The sequence below is a fragment of the Meriones unguiculatus genome, chromosome 2, assembly GCF_030254825.1.
Source record: "Meriones unguiculatus strain TT.TT164.6M chromosome 2, Bangor_MerUng_6.1, whole genome shotgun sequence".
NCBI classification, from domain to species: Eukaryota; Metazoa; Chordata; class Mammalia; order Rodentia; family Muridae; genus Meriones; species Meriones unguiculatus.
The window spans coordinates 139777332-139793361 of record NC_083350.1 but is presented as its reverse complement, the minus strand read 5'-3'; the positions used below and the strand labels follow the sequence as shown (position 1 = coordinate 139793361).

General features: G+C 37.4%; 1 protein-coding gene and 1 long non-coding RNA gene across 7 annotated transcripts in view; one reads left to right on the top strand and one right to left on the bottom strand.

The window, feature by feature from the left end:
- Positions 1-16030, top strand: part of LOC110558588 (EGF-like and EMI domain-containing protein 1) — a 684695-nt gene that overhangs the window by 386716 nt on the left and 281949 nt on the right. For all 6 annotated transcript variants that reach the window (XR_009590052.1, XM_060378189.1, XM_060378188.1 and 3 more), the window contains exon 5: positions 13369-13491. Coding sequence is in view for 5 of the 6 variants with exons in the window: in XM_060378189.1 (XP_060234172.1) it covers positions 13369-13491 (123 nt within the window). In the remaining variant the exon portion in view is untranslated. The remainder of the gene's footprint in view (positions 1-13368; positions 13492-16030) is intronic.
- On the bottom strand, positions 1219-9094 carry LOC132652459 (uncharacterized). Its single transcript, XR_009590053.1, has 3 exons — positions 9038-9094; positions 3034-3104; positions 1219-2516 (listed from the first exon to the last, which is right to left on the bottom strand). It is a non-coding gene; the product is annotated as an uncharacterized LOC132652459 (long non-coding RNA).

Below are 16030 nucleotides of genomic sequence, written 5' to 3'. Positions count from 1 at the left end.
GAAAATTTTAATGCAAATGTCTATTTTATAAAGTGATATAATGCAATTATAGATATTATATTTGTTACATTGGAATATATGACTATATCTTTGTTGTTGATAGAATACAGAGATATAAAGAAAGGATGATTATTTTACCTTAAATTATCTATTTATTTTATATATTGGTGAGAGATACACAGAGAAGTGGAGGGATGAGGAGAAAGAACTCTCAATCAAAAGAGAGGTATTTACAGGAGGTGTTTCTCTTCCTCCACCTTCTTTTTGAGGCAATTAATCATTATTTATGCCACTGTGTGACATATGAGAGCTTCTGGCCTGCTGTGTTATCTTTGCCTCCCACTCATCCGAAAGGAAGATTCTGCGTCTGTGCTTACAGATGTGAGTCACCATATACAGCATTTTACACGGGTCTTGGGGATCCTCAGATCTTCAGGAAGTCCTCATAGCTGGCGCTTCTGTCCACTATACTTCAGTAGTCTTAATTTACCTTTTTGTCAGATTATTTTTTCAGTTTCATTATACATTTGTGCCTTGTTTTCATGAAAAAAAAAAAAAAAAAAAAAAAAACAGCCTGGTAGAAGTACAAAAAGCTCAAGAATGACATAAAACCCGTCACTCAACGAAACACACTTTTTTGTGTAGCCAGTTGATGAGGATTATTTATAAACTGCAAAAATAATACTCTAAATAGGGCAAAATTTTTAAAGAAGAAAAAAATTTTAAGTAACTATTATTGAGAAAAATGGCAATAATACTAACTGAAAGTCCAATTTACTGAACCTTCACTTTACAGTTATCAGTTTTGCACAATTTAGTTACTTTTTAAAACAACTGATGATGCATTAGTGTCATTATTCTCACTTTACAGATACTTAAAAGGGAAGAGAAAGATGGTAAATTCATTAAATAAAAGAAGGATCTGCAATCTAGCTTCAGTTCACATCTGTCTTAGTTACTCTTTTATTGCTGTGAAGAGACACCATGATGAAGGCAACATATAAAATAAAGTATTTATTTGGGGACTTTTCTACAGTTTCAGAGAGTGAATTATTATCATGATCATGGCAGACAGAAAGGCAGCCGACATGACACAGTAGCAGTAACTGAGAGCTTATACCTCCTCCAGAAAGGAAGCATGACTGGGCATGAAGTGGACTTTGGAGCTGCAAACCCACCCTCAGTGACACACCTCCTCCCATAAGGCCATGCCTGCTCCAACAAGCTCATATTTCCTAATCCTTCTCCAACAGTTCCACTAATTGTGGACTAAGCCTCTAAATATATGAGTCTATGAGGGCAGTTTGGTTCAAAACCCCTTTCTCTGTCTTTATCTGTCACTGTAGTTAACATGCAACTGTTTTTTTTTTCCATAGAAAATTTCAGCTTAAAATAAGCTCACAAAGCATCATATATTCCATATTTAGTGGGAGGGCAGAGTCTCATGTAGCCCAGGATGGCTTCTTACTTGTGACTCAAGTCTGGGATAACAGATGGGTGCCACCATACTTAGTTTTAGGTGGCACTGAGAGGTGAATTCAAGGCTTTGTGCTTTCCAGGCTAGCAGGCTGCTAACAGAGCTCCACCCTCAGCTCTACAACCTCAAGTATCTGAAATGTATCCTAACTCCTTAAAATTATTATACGTGCTTCTTTGTTGGCATATGAGCACACAGGCATGTCTGTTCGCCAGTAGGAGTCAGAGGAAACATTGGGGTGGTCAGTCTTTTGTTTTCTTATACCTTGCAGGTCTTGCAGAGTGAATTCAGGTCATCAGGGGTGGTAGCAAGAGCCTTTACCTGCTAACCCCATATATCCTAACTGTGAACAAGTAATGACAACAAGGGGAAGGTGGATATTTTAAAAATTTTCTTACTCAGTTGGATGATTTGCTGCAACTTTTGTGAGCTATGCCAAGCTTAAAAATAGCATGTTGTAGTTTCAGTATTTATATCACTTTTATTAAACATCTTAAAATAGCTAGAGATGTGTAGGCTGCATTACATAGATGGAGCCTCATGTAACGGCCTTGTTCCCAGTGCTTGTATATATTTATTTAAAGTAGCAGAATTTATGGTAGAATTATTCTAACAACATGAATCCTGATTTTTTTTTCTTCTTCTTCACGTTATTTTTTTTTCTTCATTGGGTAAACTACTGTGACTTTTTAAATAGTTTTACATGAAAGAAAATAGAAAAAGCATTCATACTTCATGCCAGAGAGAGCTTTCCAAGGGAAAGGGGATTTTCATAGCTATAGTACTCTATCTTAGTGGATGACTGTCACTTTTTGAGATGGGAGAATTGCAGAGACGTGACCTTAATCACTTGACAGTAAGGACAGGTGGTGGGTGTTCAGAACAGTAGGCTTGGTGATCTGTTTTCTGATGGCATGGGCTTTTATTTCTTCTTTCCGTCTTCATCAAAAATAATAAATATCCGAAGACACTCAGTTGAACCTCAGGAGACTCATGGAAGTCTAGATATTTTTTTTAAGTCTTCCTTGTCCTCCATTGACTGGAATAGAGAGAAACAGGTCGGTTTTTTAAATGGAACCACACTCATATCATTGTAATAATAATCCCAGGCTTATATTGTGGATAGAAGTCATTCTACTGTGTGCTATGTATGATCTTCAGGAAAGATATTTTTATGTACTTTTGATAACATTCTGTAATGTCCAGGGTGCCCTTAGAAGGATGTATAAGACATGGCATGCACCAATTTTCTAGTGATGGGAAGAGATACAATAGGTCACTTTAACCTACAAAGAGTTCCACTAAGCATGACCCCTAAAGACAGCTAGACTGACTTGCTGCAGACAGTAACTGCAATGAAATGTGTAGATAGTAACCTCATAAAACTCACTCACTTAAAAAATCAGGACGATATACAAGATTTTCACACACTTTGTGGAAATTTTTAGAAAGGAAATACAAGTCTCCTCAACACAAAGCAAAAGTATGCATTCTGAGCAGGCCATGTATATTGAGTTTGGAGAAAGGTTTGAATTAAAGTAAAACATTTATCTTACCTCTCTGCTCTGTTGTAGCCACCACTCTACAGTGCATCTTTTAAGCTTCTAAAATCCATATATGAAAATTCCTTAACAAAAAAACAACAGACCAAATGAAGCATGAGACCTGAGACAGAGTCCTCATTTGAGAAAATGATCACATACAAAAAAATCCAAATCCATTAATTTTGTTTAAAGGTAGAAATTAATAGCTGCTTTATCTAGATATTTTTCTTACTCATTTTAGGTCCTACTGTAATTCTCTGTCCTAGGGCAGAAATGTGACACTGTGCTTGGAACCATCATATTTAATTCCCGGAGAGACTGCACTTTGTCATTACAGATGGAGTGATAGCCTTGATGGTATCATTGAACTTTTGTCATGACTAACCTGGAAGACTTGCTGTGTGTCAGAAAATTTTGTCATTCATCTTGCTTTTGAAAGACCAAATTTATTTGCAACCTTGAATGACATTGGCTACATGAAACAGCCTGAAATCTATCATGCCTGAGTCTTATAAAACTACAATTCAAAACCCTAAGTATTGACCTGGTTTTCAGAACCATCTTCAAAGACAATGACTTTCAGATACTTGCTTATGAACCTGGAGTTGTTTTTTTAAAGCTGTTAACAATAATTCTGTGTTTACATATATTTTGTGTTTACATGAGGTCATCTAACGTGTAGCATGTGTTCTTATTTTATTTTAGAGAAAAGTAGAAACTAATGCCATTAAAAGCACACGTATATGTCTTATGTTCATAAACGTCAGCGAGCAACTAGAAAGTCAACAGATCAAGGCAGAAAGGATTTAACCTTTCCTTGGATTATTCAGGCAAGGGCAGAAGTGGTCAGTTTAGACTGACAGATAGCAGAATTGCATGAAAGAGTATCCATAGAAAGCAAGATTGTTTTCGAGCTTTCTGTTTAGAAAAAACACACAATAGACTGTATCTGAATATGCACTTGCAATTCTACCCATGCCATTGTCCAATGCAGATTAATCAGAGAGAAAGTGAGCACTTTCTATTAAGCAGGTTTGAATTTTTAAGTATAAGCGTATGTATGAGGGATGGTCTCTGCAACAACCATGGCTAGCAGAGTGACGATCCTTGAGGGGCGGGGCAAGAAGGCATTGGTTTAACACAGTTAAGTAGCTGCTGTTAGTTAAAACTTTGGGAGTCCGACCACAAGTAGTTTATTTTAGGCATCCGTAAGCACAGCACAATTTGGGGAAATTTTTCTTGGTGAGAATTAACTCAACCCCATGCATACAATAAAGCATACATAAATCTCTATGAGGGACAAAGTAAGCTAACTAAAGATCAGCTGTGATTACACTGAAACTCTTTGTAAAGTACATGAGATACCTTTTGTAATTCTATAGATCCAATGAGAAAAATAAGCTTATGATAAGTGTCTGGAAGAGGTGTCCAGTATGGACTCGCACAGACTGTGCAAAGCTCACCAGGCAAGTGTGCTCCCAACCTTCTGGATGGATAACAGGGATTCCATTCCTTCTGTTGAGGAAGCCATAATGTACACTGACATTCCAGGTTTCCCCTAGAATTATCTATGAGGACAAGAAGCTCTGTGCCTCCTCCATGTGTAAGAACAAAACACAGTGTTGCTCTTATAACAATAATAGCTGCTATTTATGCAGCTTACTTTATACCACAAAAGCACTAAATAGTTTGTAGTTTGACCGTGCAATACAATCTGATTCTCGTGGTATCCTAATATATTCTCTTTACATCATTTTTTTCCTCAAGTTATACTAAAAAGAGGTAGAGAAATAGAAAAATGCATAACTACAAAACAAAACCATCCATAGTCATTTCATGCAAGATTAATTATTGAGGGCATTTAACCATATTCTTTCTTATTCTTCCAGAACATGATTGAGAGATCATGAGCCTGTACTGTAACATATGTAAATATACACACTCTTACTGTGCAGAGATGTATGTGGATACAAACGAAGATTCTCTGGAAAATTGTTTGTTTGTTATTGGATAGCCATACTTGATGTTGCAGAGTTAAATTTTTAATATTTACATTTATATTTTTTCTTTTTCTGTAATTACAAATATATAATCCATTATGTGTATCCTGATTCGCTTCCTGAGGATATTCTTGGAACTGACTGAATTGCAGGGGAGAAGCAAGAATCTGTGACTTAACATACTCCAATATTGTTATTTTCATTTCATCTTTGTCTTTGAAACTTGGTTCTGAATGCGAGATTTTTAAAGTTATAAGAGTGATAGGGTATGGCTCATTGATAAGGCATAATTTCTTTAAAAAATATGAGTCCTGGGATTTAAACACACTATCACAAACATAAATATTTTAAAAATTGATTTTATTTAATATTTTTAAATTATTTCTATATGTCTGTCTGTCTGTCTGTCTGTCTCACTGTGTGTGTGTGTGTGTGTGTGTGTGTGTGTGTGTGTGTGTATGTATGTCTGAGCATGTATGAGTGCAAATGCCTGGGGAGTCCAGAAGGGAGCTGAGATTCCTTGGAAACAGAGCTAATGGTTGTGAACTGCCCAGTGTGGGTGCTGGGAACTGAATATGGGTCCTCTGGAAAAGCAGGAAATATTCTTACCTACTGAGCTGTCTTTCCATCTCCTGAAATAAAATTTTTCCATAGGGGTATCTGTGAGCTTTTCTATGTATGCCTTTTATTTCTGGTATTTGAAAAAAATGCTAAACTTTTTTTTTATAATATAGTTAGATATTTGATGTGCTGCTAAAATTTCTCCTAAGCAAAAAAAGACATTAAGTTTATTTGTGTGGTTTTTATATAGTAATCATTTTGACTATCAAAACTTCAGATTTCCTTTTATTTTTAACTTACCAAATTGTAATCTAATATTAACAATTTGTGAGTCTCTGAGCATATAGAGTCAGATTTGGTTTTATGTTTATTGATAGCGTACATAAGAATTAAGATAAATCACTGCACACTGAAGGGGATCCCCACTCATCATGTTTTGTGAGCATTAATACTAACATAAAGTTAGTATTAGCTTCCTGGCATTCTCTCACAAAGGTATAATTCTTCATATCCCCTGTGATTAAAGGGGCTTGCACTTGACTTCCCTGAAATCAGCCATGGCAGTCTAATAGGTGATATTTTAAGTAATGAAAGCAATAGCTTTATTGACAGAGGTGTAACGTCAGGATCCACCCACTGGGTAGAACAGATTGAGGGTTTTTCAGTGCTGCATTTGGAGGTGATGTACTGGGCGGGATATCTACTCTCAGCCTTGGATGTCTACCCAGATTTTCCTGGGGCAACTCTGGGAATGAAGAGAGAATGAGAAGCAGTAGGACAATGCAGTGCCTGCTCTGAAGCCAAGAACAAGAGTTACATGCTTATAAAACAAAACAAAAGAGAAAACAGCACAAGACAAACCATCTCTAGATAGTAGGTCTCATAACCACGCCAATGGAAGCAATAGGCAAGGGTGCAGAAGCTGAGGGAAATGCAATGCCTGGACAGGTGAAGGTAGGAACAGTTGCCTTGAAAGTCAGAGAAGTAAGTGCACAATTAGATGCACTTAAAATGCAATGGAAGGAAACCACAAGAGAAAAATCAGAAGCCAGGAGATTGCTCAGTAGATAAAAACACTTGCCAAAGAGGAGAGAGCACAGATGCCCAACACTCGGATAGAAGTTCTGCAGATGTGGCGGTCTACCTGTAATCCCAGTGATTAGAAAATGGGGCAATCGTGACCTGGCCATCTAGATTACTGGAATTGTTAAACTCCAGATTTATCAAAAGACTCTGACAGTGAATAAAAAGGGGAGCAATCAAGGAAGGCAGTTGATGTTAACCTTGGCCTCCATACACATGCAAACATATGGGAATGCACACATGGATACAAGCACATCATGCACACATATGCATACAAAGAAAGAAAACTAGAACTGTGTATTTTAGTAAAATGTGTGATGGCTAGAGATACAGAAAGAATCTTGAAAGCAAACAGAGAAATTAGCCATATCATTTTTTTTAAGAGTAATGGCCGAGAGACATTTGAAGAACTTGAAGAAGCCAATGGCTAACCCAGAGTGCTTTCCTTTGAGAAGATTCTTTAAAATTTGACATAGAGTAAATGGAGAAGAGGTGACTGAAATGTGGCCAATGCTTTGGTTTTAGAAGACTAGATTTGACTCTTCACTCACAGTGTACAGCTTTGCTCAAAAGAGTATGAATGACTTAGGACAGCCTTGTTACTGTAAAATGGGAAAGTGGAAGGCATAAAATTAGCCAGAGAATCAAGCTCAGCAAAAAGAAAGCTAAATCCTGTTAATGTGAAAATTACCCTTTATCCTTATGCTCTCCCTCTTCAAAACACGTGATCCTAACCTAAAACAAGAAAGACATCTCCTAAGATCAAATCACTAATTGCACTACAGAGCATCGGACTAGTTTTTCTCAAAACTCCCTAGGACATCAACACTAAAGACAGTTTGAGATTTAAGGAGACAGCACATCTCAGTGTGGTGTGATACAATAGAAGGAAGCCTGAGACAGAAATGAGCTGTTGTGCAAAAACAAGAAATATCAATAAAGTGTGACTATGTAACAATGACCTATTGATACTGACTCAGTGATTAAATAAAGTACCCAACTAACAAGATACTTATAATCATGGAATGTGTGGGATGTGGGGTATAGGGTAACTTATAATTTTGCAATTTTTTCTATGATTGTAAAATGATTAAAATGAAAATTCCGATGAAGACATACTTACTAACAAAACATAAAAAATTCTTACCTAATTATAAATATGAAAATATATATTCTGCTCAACTAAAAAAAGTTTCTCTAGAAAGAGGCAGATAAAAGGAGGAAGAAATGATAAGTCCTAGAAAGAGTGAATAAATGGATGAATTGCAGTTATTGATCACATAAAATAACAATATAAGGTGGTCATGGCTTAAATATCTGAAACTACAATATGGTGATGATGATGATGTAGAGTTCAAACCGAGTCAAGGGAACCCCAGGGACGAGAATTCCTAGAAGTGGTTAAACACTAACTTATATTATGATCTAATAATGGATGGTGTGGTGTCTACTGTTAATACCTAAAGTAATAGAGTAATATATAGCAGATGGATCAAGAAAAGAGGGTAAATGGGAATCTAAAACAATAAATTTAAAGGAAGGTACCTATGGCTAGGAATTATAACATATTATATAGTGCCATCATAGAAACATGGAAATGGTAGATTTAATTCAAATATGTCAGCAGTCAAGTCAGTGATATAGTGTCATCATATAGTTAAATAATTAAGGCAACTAGAATATGTTTGGAGAGAGCTAGAATACATTTAAATAATACTTAGAGGAATCTCAAATGGGTGTATAATGAAGTGTAAAAGTTGGCTTAAAAGAATGAAATACATGTGCACAGTAACCAAGAGGAAATTAAGGCAGGTAACAATGTCACAAAAAGTCAACTTTAGTGAGAGATGCTAGATCTAAGAAGTCAAATTTTATAACAAAGGGTCATATCTGCTAGGAAATGTACCTATGTGAATAAAGCTTCAAACTGTTTCAAATTAATTGAAACAAAACTTTCAATTATAAAAGGACAAACAAATCTAATTAATAAAAGAGACCAAGAAATTCTTGAAGATGTAAAAATATGAAAAGCCTGAGTAGCAAACTAGAACTAATTAAATATGCACAATTATACATATATTTTAAGCCCATATTGAGCATGTGTTAGGCTATAAAGCAATTTTAGAAAGTTTAAAATATTGAGTTTTTGTTGAATATATACTGTCTCTATCATGAAATTGATCTAGTATTTCATAGCAAGAGATTAGAAAGCCGTCAAAAGTTTCAAAGAGAGACCCCAATATATAATTTTAAATAATCTGAAGAAAAATAATGTTCATTTATAGTAGGAAATGTTTTGAATTTTATAATAATTAACACAAAAACTGTGAGGCACAGCCAAGACTTCAGCATTAGGAAAATGCATACTTTACCTCAAACATCTCAGTGAAATAAGCTTCTCAGAAGCCACCATAGTTTCTTTCTCTCCCAGGCCACTTATGAAACTGTTCTATAAAAGGAAAACTTTCTCTTTCTCCTCATCCTCGTTCCCCTCCTCCTTCCCCTCCTCCTCCTCAAATCTCAGCTGTCCTGCAATATATTTGCTCAGTAGATACAGAAGTGCTGCCAGTGGCTTCTGAGAGTAGAGCATTAAAAATCTTGCAGCTTCTGTTTGAACCTCTGGAACTAATTTCTCTCTGGGGATGAAAGCTACCATATAAACTCTCTTGACTTTGAGAACAAGCAGAAAGAAAGCTCGGGACTGGCATGGCTAGGGAAGCCTTAACAGGGAGAGAAATATCTAACAACCAAACAGAGGCCCCAGCACCTCTACCCAGATACCAATCTGTGAGTGAATAGTCAGCACATAGCTGAGTCCAGCTGCCACCTGGTTCTACCGACCATCTCAGGGACCACACATGGAGGACCACCTAATTGGGCCTGTCAGTCCCTAGAAATATGAAAGAAAATAGTCTATTTTAACAACTTACTGTTGGGGCAGATTGTCACACACATATAGGTGAACAGAATTATGGTTTTAGAGTAAGATTAAATGACAAGGATTGGTGTTAGAACAACAAACGAATCGCACAGAAAACAGGAAATTAGTGGCAAAGCAGTAGCTACTTAAGAAAGAAGATGAATGATCAATGCTGAAAAAAACGAATAGTGCTTAGAGCTTTTTGGAAAACAAGATAAATGACAAATAGCTGAGAAAGAGATGTTGAACAGATGCTGTGGTTGTCTGAATGAGAATAGGCTCACAGTTAGTCTCCAGCTGATGAACTGTCAGGGAAGGGTTAGAAGGTGTGGTCTTTTTGTCACTGGAAGTGGGCTCTTAGACTTCACCTCCCACACCAGGCCCAGTGTGCTGATGTGGATGACAATGTAGTTCTCAGCTATTGCTCCAGCAACACGGGTGCTATTATGCTTCCCTCTATGATGACAAAGGGCTAACCCTCTGTAAAGAAGCCCCCAATCAAACGCTTTCTTTGTGAAAGTTGTGTGCTTCGCCGTGATGTCTATTCACAGCAATAGGACAATGACTAAGGAAGAGGTAGAGAAAAAGATAGATGCTAGATACATACATACATAAATACATACTTAGATTTATAGCTATATAAATACATAATTAGATAAATAAATAGAAGATGATAGAAGATAGAGAGATAGGTAATAGATAAATTATAAACAGATGATAAACAACAGAAAGATATAAGGGAAATTGAAACAATCCTAGTAAAATTAAAGAAGAAAAGTTATAACCTAATGAAAACACATTATTGCAGTATTCCTTCTTCAGAATGAATTCCAAGAAGAAGAATGAAGACTTAAGTACAGATTGAACAAGTTGAGTATCTAAAAGCTGGTATGAAAATGTTGAGAAAAGCTTAACAGCAGAATATGCAGTCATTGACTTGAAATACAAAAAGTTCCTAGAGCCATACAATTTACCCCAGTGTATTTTCCTATATAGTTGAATGTTTTCATATGTAATAAATAAGCTAAGCTCACAAGTCATTGCACACACAACATAGCACCTACATAGAAGCGTGCAAACAGCCACATGCTGCAGGTGGCACAATAAACAAACTCAGTTATTTAAATAAGAAATAAAACCAAATTGTATTGAGAAGGTAGAAAAAATAGTTTCAACTTGCTTTTGTTCCCATAAAACGTGGTTGTAAAAATCTGGTGTTAAAAAAAAAAAAATAGAGGCAGGGGTAGTGCTAGAAAAGAAAAAAAAATGTCATAGCATGAGTATAACCACTAAAATCATTTCAAAAATCTTCCTTGAATTCAGAAATATATTTAAAAGTCATAATAAACTAGTAAGATTTATTTTATAGATGTAAAAATTAGAAAATGTCATTCATTACCTTAATTAATAAGAATTAATTAAGAATTAATAGGAAAACCAAGTAATTTCGGTATAGATTCCATAGTGATAAGACTTGACACTTGTTTATGGTTCAAATATGTATGAAATCAGAACATCCTTAATCTGATCAGATGATTCTCCATAGATAACATAAAATGTAGATTCATTTCCACTCCTATGACATACATGCTAAAAACTATCCTTTCACACCTCGAAGGGAGATAAAATTGATTGTGAACATCTCTTTTGTCTGAGATTTTAATTTAACACCAATAAATGAAATAACCAATATTTTAAGAGTTAACTAAATTGGCAAACTATTTGAACAAACTTTTCAACAAATGTCACCCAAATGGCCAATAACATGAAAATATTCTTAGCCTAATTAATAACCAGGAAAATGCAAATTAAGTCACAACATGATTCTATTATAAAATTCCCAGAAGACCTGAAACAGAAAAAGGACATACCAAATACTGGAAAGAATTAGTAGCATCTGGTCCCCAACACACAGCTGGTGGGAGTATAAATTAGAATAATGTCTTTGGGAAAATGTTTGGCTATAAATACTAAAGTAGAGCATGGCAGACTCTCTGATCTCGTGATTCCAGCTGAGATACATTATCCAGTGGAAGTACATATGTAGTACATTGTTGAAGTCTCGCTTATAGGAGAATAGCCATGTCATTGATTCTCACAGTCATGGAAACCAGGAAAATATGACCAACTGTGCTTCATCTGTGAAACGGATAAATACACATTCAGACAGATCCAGAGAAGGCAATGTTATTTGGGAGTAAGACACAGTGACCTGCAGATGTGTCTCAGAAACGGGATGGTTAATAAACAAAGGCAGACAGAAACGCAGAGATTCACAGTACAGACTTGTCTATACACACTACGAAAAAGAAAAGCTGACCCGTAGTCCCTCACAAAGAGAACAGCTGCGACGTTCAGCTGTACAGAGAGCTTCTTGAACAGCGGTCAGAGTTGAGCCTCACAGGAAGAGTGTGCTGCTTGTCTAGGGACTGTCTCAGCAGCAGAACACTGCCTAGCACACGCAAGCCTTCAGTCTGGATATCCTACAATCGAAAAAAAAAAAAAAACTACACTTGCATAATTTATTTTTTTGCAAAATCAAAATATATAGTTAAGAACTGGATACTTCTCTGTAAACACGACACAATTTATTGAGTAGTTTAAAAACAAGGATAAGGCAATTTCAAAGGTAGTATCTTCACGATACTGTTAGTAAAGTCTAGTCAAGAGTAGCTCACTCTGCCTGTTACACCCTGAAGCGGGGGTTACTTCCTGCTCTCATAGTTACTCAGGTTGGGCACCCAGCTCCTCCAACTTGGGTTCTGCTGTTCCTCACTGGTTCATCCCCATTATCTCCTCTCTCTTCCCACCGTCTCTCATTCTTACTTACTCTGCTCCCTTATGCTTTTCCTTCCCCACCACTGTCCCCCATCCACATTCACCGAATCTATCAAGATGAGAACTCTGCATGTACTAAACACACTGAATTTAGCAGAACTGCACTGGTGTTACCTGACAGGTCACTATCAAGTATGAAAAGAGATTCGAATACATCTCAGGTGTTAGTTGGGTAGGAGGAATACATATAATTGAGTTCTTTAAGTAAAGATGACTTTTAGCCATTTGTTTGGACGTAAGCACAACCAAACCATAGCTCTTTTTAGCTCCCAGCACATGCTGGATACTACAGAAAACTACCATAATTTCTCTCAGGGTTCTGAAACTCTGACTGACATGACATTTCTATATCTGTCTTCTGAATTCCAGGAATCTACCTCACTAAAATCTCCTTCTTTAATTTATCCAAAAGGAGCACTTCAGATATCTCAGATTCTCTGGAGAGCATTAGCTCTGACTGAAATGAGGTGCTGGGCTGGGGCTGGGGCTCACAGGATTGAGCATTTGCTGCCTCGGCTTGAGAACCTGGGATGGAACGCCATGCACAGGCTGGCACAGCAGTACACATCTGTAACCCTGGTACTTCTGTGCAAAGACACGAGAGAAAGGGAGATTTCACGGTTTGCATGGCAACTGTCATAGCATCCAACACAAAAAACCTGTCTCAAGTAGGGCTGGAGGTGAGGACACCTGAGGTTGTCCTGTGAACTCTATCTGCCTGCTGCGGCATGTGCATGCCTGTAGTCACACATGTACTCGTACACATATGTACATATGCGCAGACACAGAATAAATACAATCCAAACAGATGCTCTTTCATTTTCTCCTTTAACTCTGAAGAGGGAGGGATGTCCAAGTTTTAGATTAGTTTTAGGAGAGGCATTCAAGTTACTTTCCGTGTGTTTAGTTTGAAGAGGCTGATTCTATTTAACTGTCCAATTGCAGATATAAACGAATGTGCTGTTGACAATGGTGGCTGTCAAGACCGATGCTGTAATACGATTGGCAGTTATTACTGCAGATGTCAAGCTGGCCAAAAGCTGGAGGAAGATGGCAGAGGATGTGAAGGTACAAGTTAAGACTGTCTATTTACTGATAAGGAAACAGAGAACATCCATAAAATGCAAAAGACGTTTTTTTCATCCAAAGCCAGTTGAAGCACTTGTGTTAAATACTGTCAAGAGCGCATCTTCTCCTTGTGCCTAGATTACAAAATTGCAACCCATTAGAATGCTTCAAATAGCTTATTATAGGCAGCATATGATTATATGCTGGGGTTGGTTGTGCCATGTTCTGATTATAGAATTTCAATCATTCATTTAAGTCTTGGAGTAAAGTACATTTTTGAATGCATTTCGTTTATTTTTATAGCAAAAAAAAAATAGTGCTTCTCATAAAATAGTCATATGTTGCTAAAATAAAAATAGGGGACACGAAGCTTACCTGGGGAGAGCATCCTCGTATCAAATGAGCTTTTGCTCTGAGTTTAATTTTTCTTTTTCTTTTTTCAAATTAATTCCTTTCTTTTTAATTTTTTAAATCCATCATCTTATTTACTTGACAGTCATTGAGTTCCTGTTCTGTATTAGGCATTATTCTATGCCCTGGAGATGTAAAATTAATGAGCAATAAATTCTTCCCTGAAGGAGCTCATTGATTAGAGGTAAAGATAGAAATGTGTGCTCAGATCTTACAAATTGATGTGCTCACGCATTCTTAAGTTGGGTTTAATGCACTGAAAACAATGAGATGTGGGTTTTACTCTCAGCTCTGCCTCTAATTGTGTAACCTGGAGCAAGTACTTAATCTCTTTGAGACTGGAATCATCTGTACAATTTAGGATAATGCTAGCTCCTGAAACTGCCACCAGAGTTGCTTTGAGACCTATATGAGATGATGCATTGAAAACACCTAGCACAGAGGGTAGCATAGCTTAGGCTCAGCGGATAACTATGCACTGTACTCACACTCAGCTTACTTCCTGCTCACCTAAGAAGCTGAAGGGGGCCAGAGAGGGCTTCCCACTCTGAACACTGACCAGGGGCTCTAGCCCTGGAGGATCACATGTGTCATTCCCCATTGTCTTTTCTGGCTCCACCCCCATTCAGTCTACTAAGGTGGATTATCGTTTCATAAATTCAGGCATCATTGTTGATTTGTTGTTGTTGTTTACAAGGATAGTAAGTAGGAACATATTGGAGTTTTACTGTGAACATTGATCTTTTGAAAGCTCACCCTCTGCTGCCTGAAACACAGCTCATCATGATATATATGTAAATAAAGAGGTAAAAAGAGTAAATAAATAATCAGAGTGCAAGTGCCCTGGACTGAGGTAATGGGTTTGGTGAGGATTGCTCAGTACTCTTGCAGATCAAATGGTGAATCCCCTCCATTATGCCTTGGACATGCTGTATGTAACTGGAAGATTTCAGGTAGGTAGCCAGAGTGACTCAGGAACTAGAGAATCTGTGACCATCTGAGATAGGCTTTGCTCAGGGAAGGCACTTCTGGGAAGTTAAAAATCCACGAAGGCAAAGCTGCTACTACCTTCGTTCATTCATTTACTTCCTTTGGATAATAGCTAATCTTGGGTGTGGCTGGCAGTAGTATTCCAGTATGGATTCAATATGAGAGATGTCCAAGTTAAAAGAGAAAGGATGACAACACAGACTATGCAAGTAAGATGTTGCTTATTGTGACCTTTCCCCGTCCTCACAGGCAGTGACCGATATGTTGTCCTCTTGCTGAAGACTGTCACAATCATCAATTTAGTTGTCATAGGAACATATCACACATCTAGCCCAACTAGTAGCTAATGGTAGATATAATAATTCTATTACTCTTTCATGCCAGTTATTAGGCTGACAAAGATTAGACTATACACCTCAGCTCTCTTTCCTCTATAGTTGAATCAAGTTGTTCCATGAACACCAAAATATTTAACAAAGTGTTTCCGCTGGCTGCCTATCCCTCTGTGGCAGCTTTGCAGAATCTGTGTAGGAATACGGCTGCACTGAGGAGACTGGACAGTGGCATCACAGGGGAGGGTCACTCCGACAAGACTAGAGAGTGGCATCGCAGGGCAGGGTTACACTGAAGAAACTGGACAGTGGTATCACAGGTCTGTTTTGCAGCTTACTAGGAGCCAGAACTGAGGATAGGGAGATGGAAAGAAGCACCTTTCTTGCAAAGACCACGCTATCCCGAGGGTCATTCATCTTGGCATCCTTTGTTTTACTCCCTGCAGTGATTCTTTGGTAGCGATGGTAACGCTGGCCGAGCCATGCATGCTGCTGCCTCAGCTGCTGACCATGGGATGATGTTGACCTTGTCCATATGTGCAGTGTTGATGTGAATACACATCTCTCACCTCAAAGAAAGCAAGGGGTAATTTATTCTGGAGCCAAATGTGAGTGGCCATGGCCCAGATCTGGAAACACTGACTTAAGCTTAGCCATGTTAGCTAATATGCTAACAGTGCCATGACATCTTAGAATTACAGAAAAAGGAAAGCATAAATCAAGACACTTTTTAATGCTTTGGTGGAAATATCAGGTAAGAAGGTAAAAAAAAAATCTGAGGAGATCTTTGCTATAGGCCTCAGGTG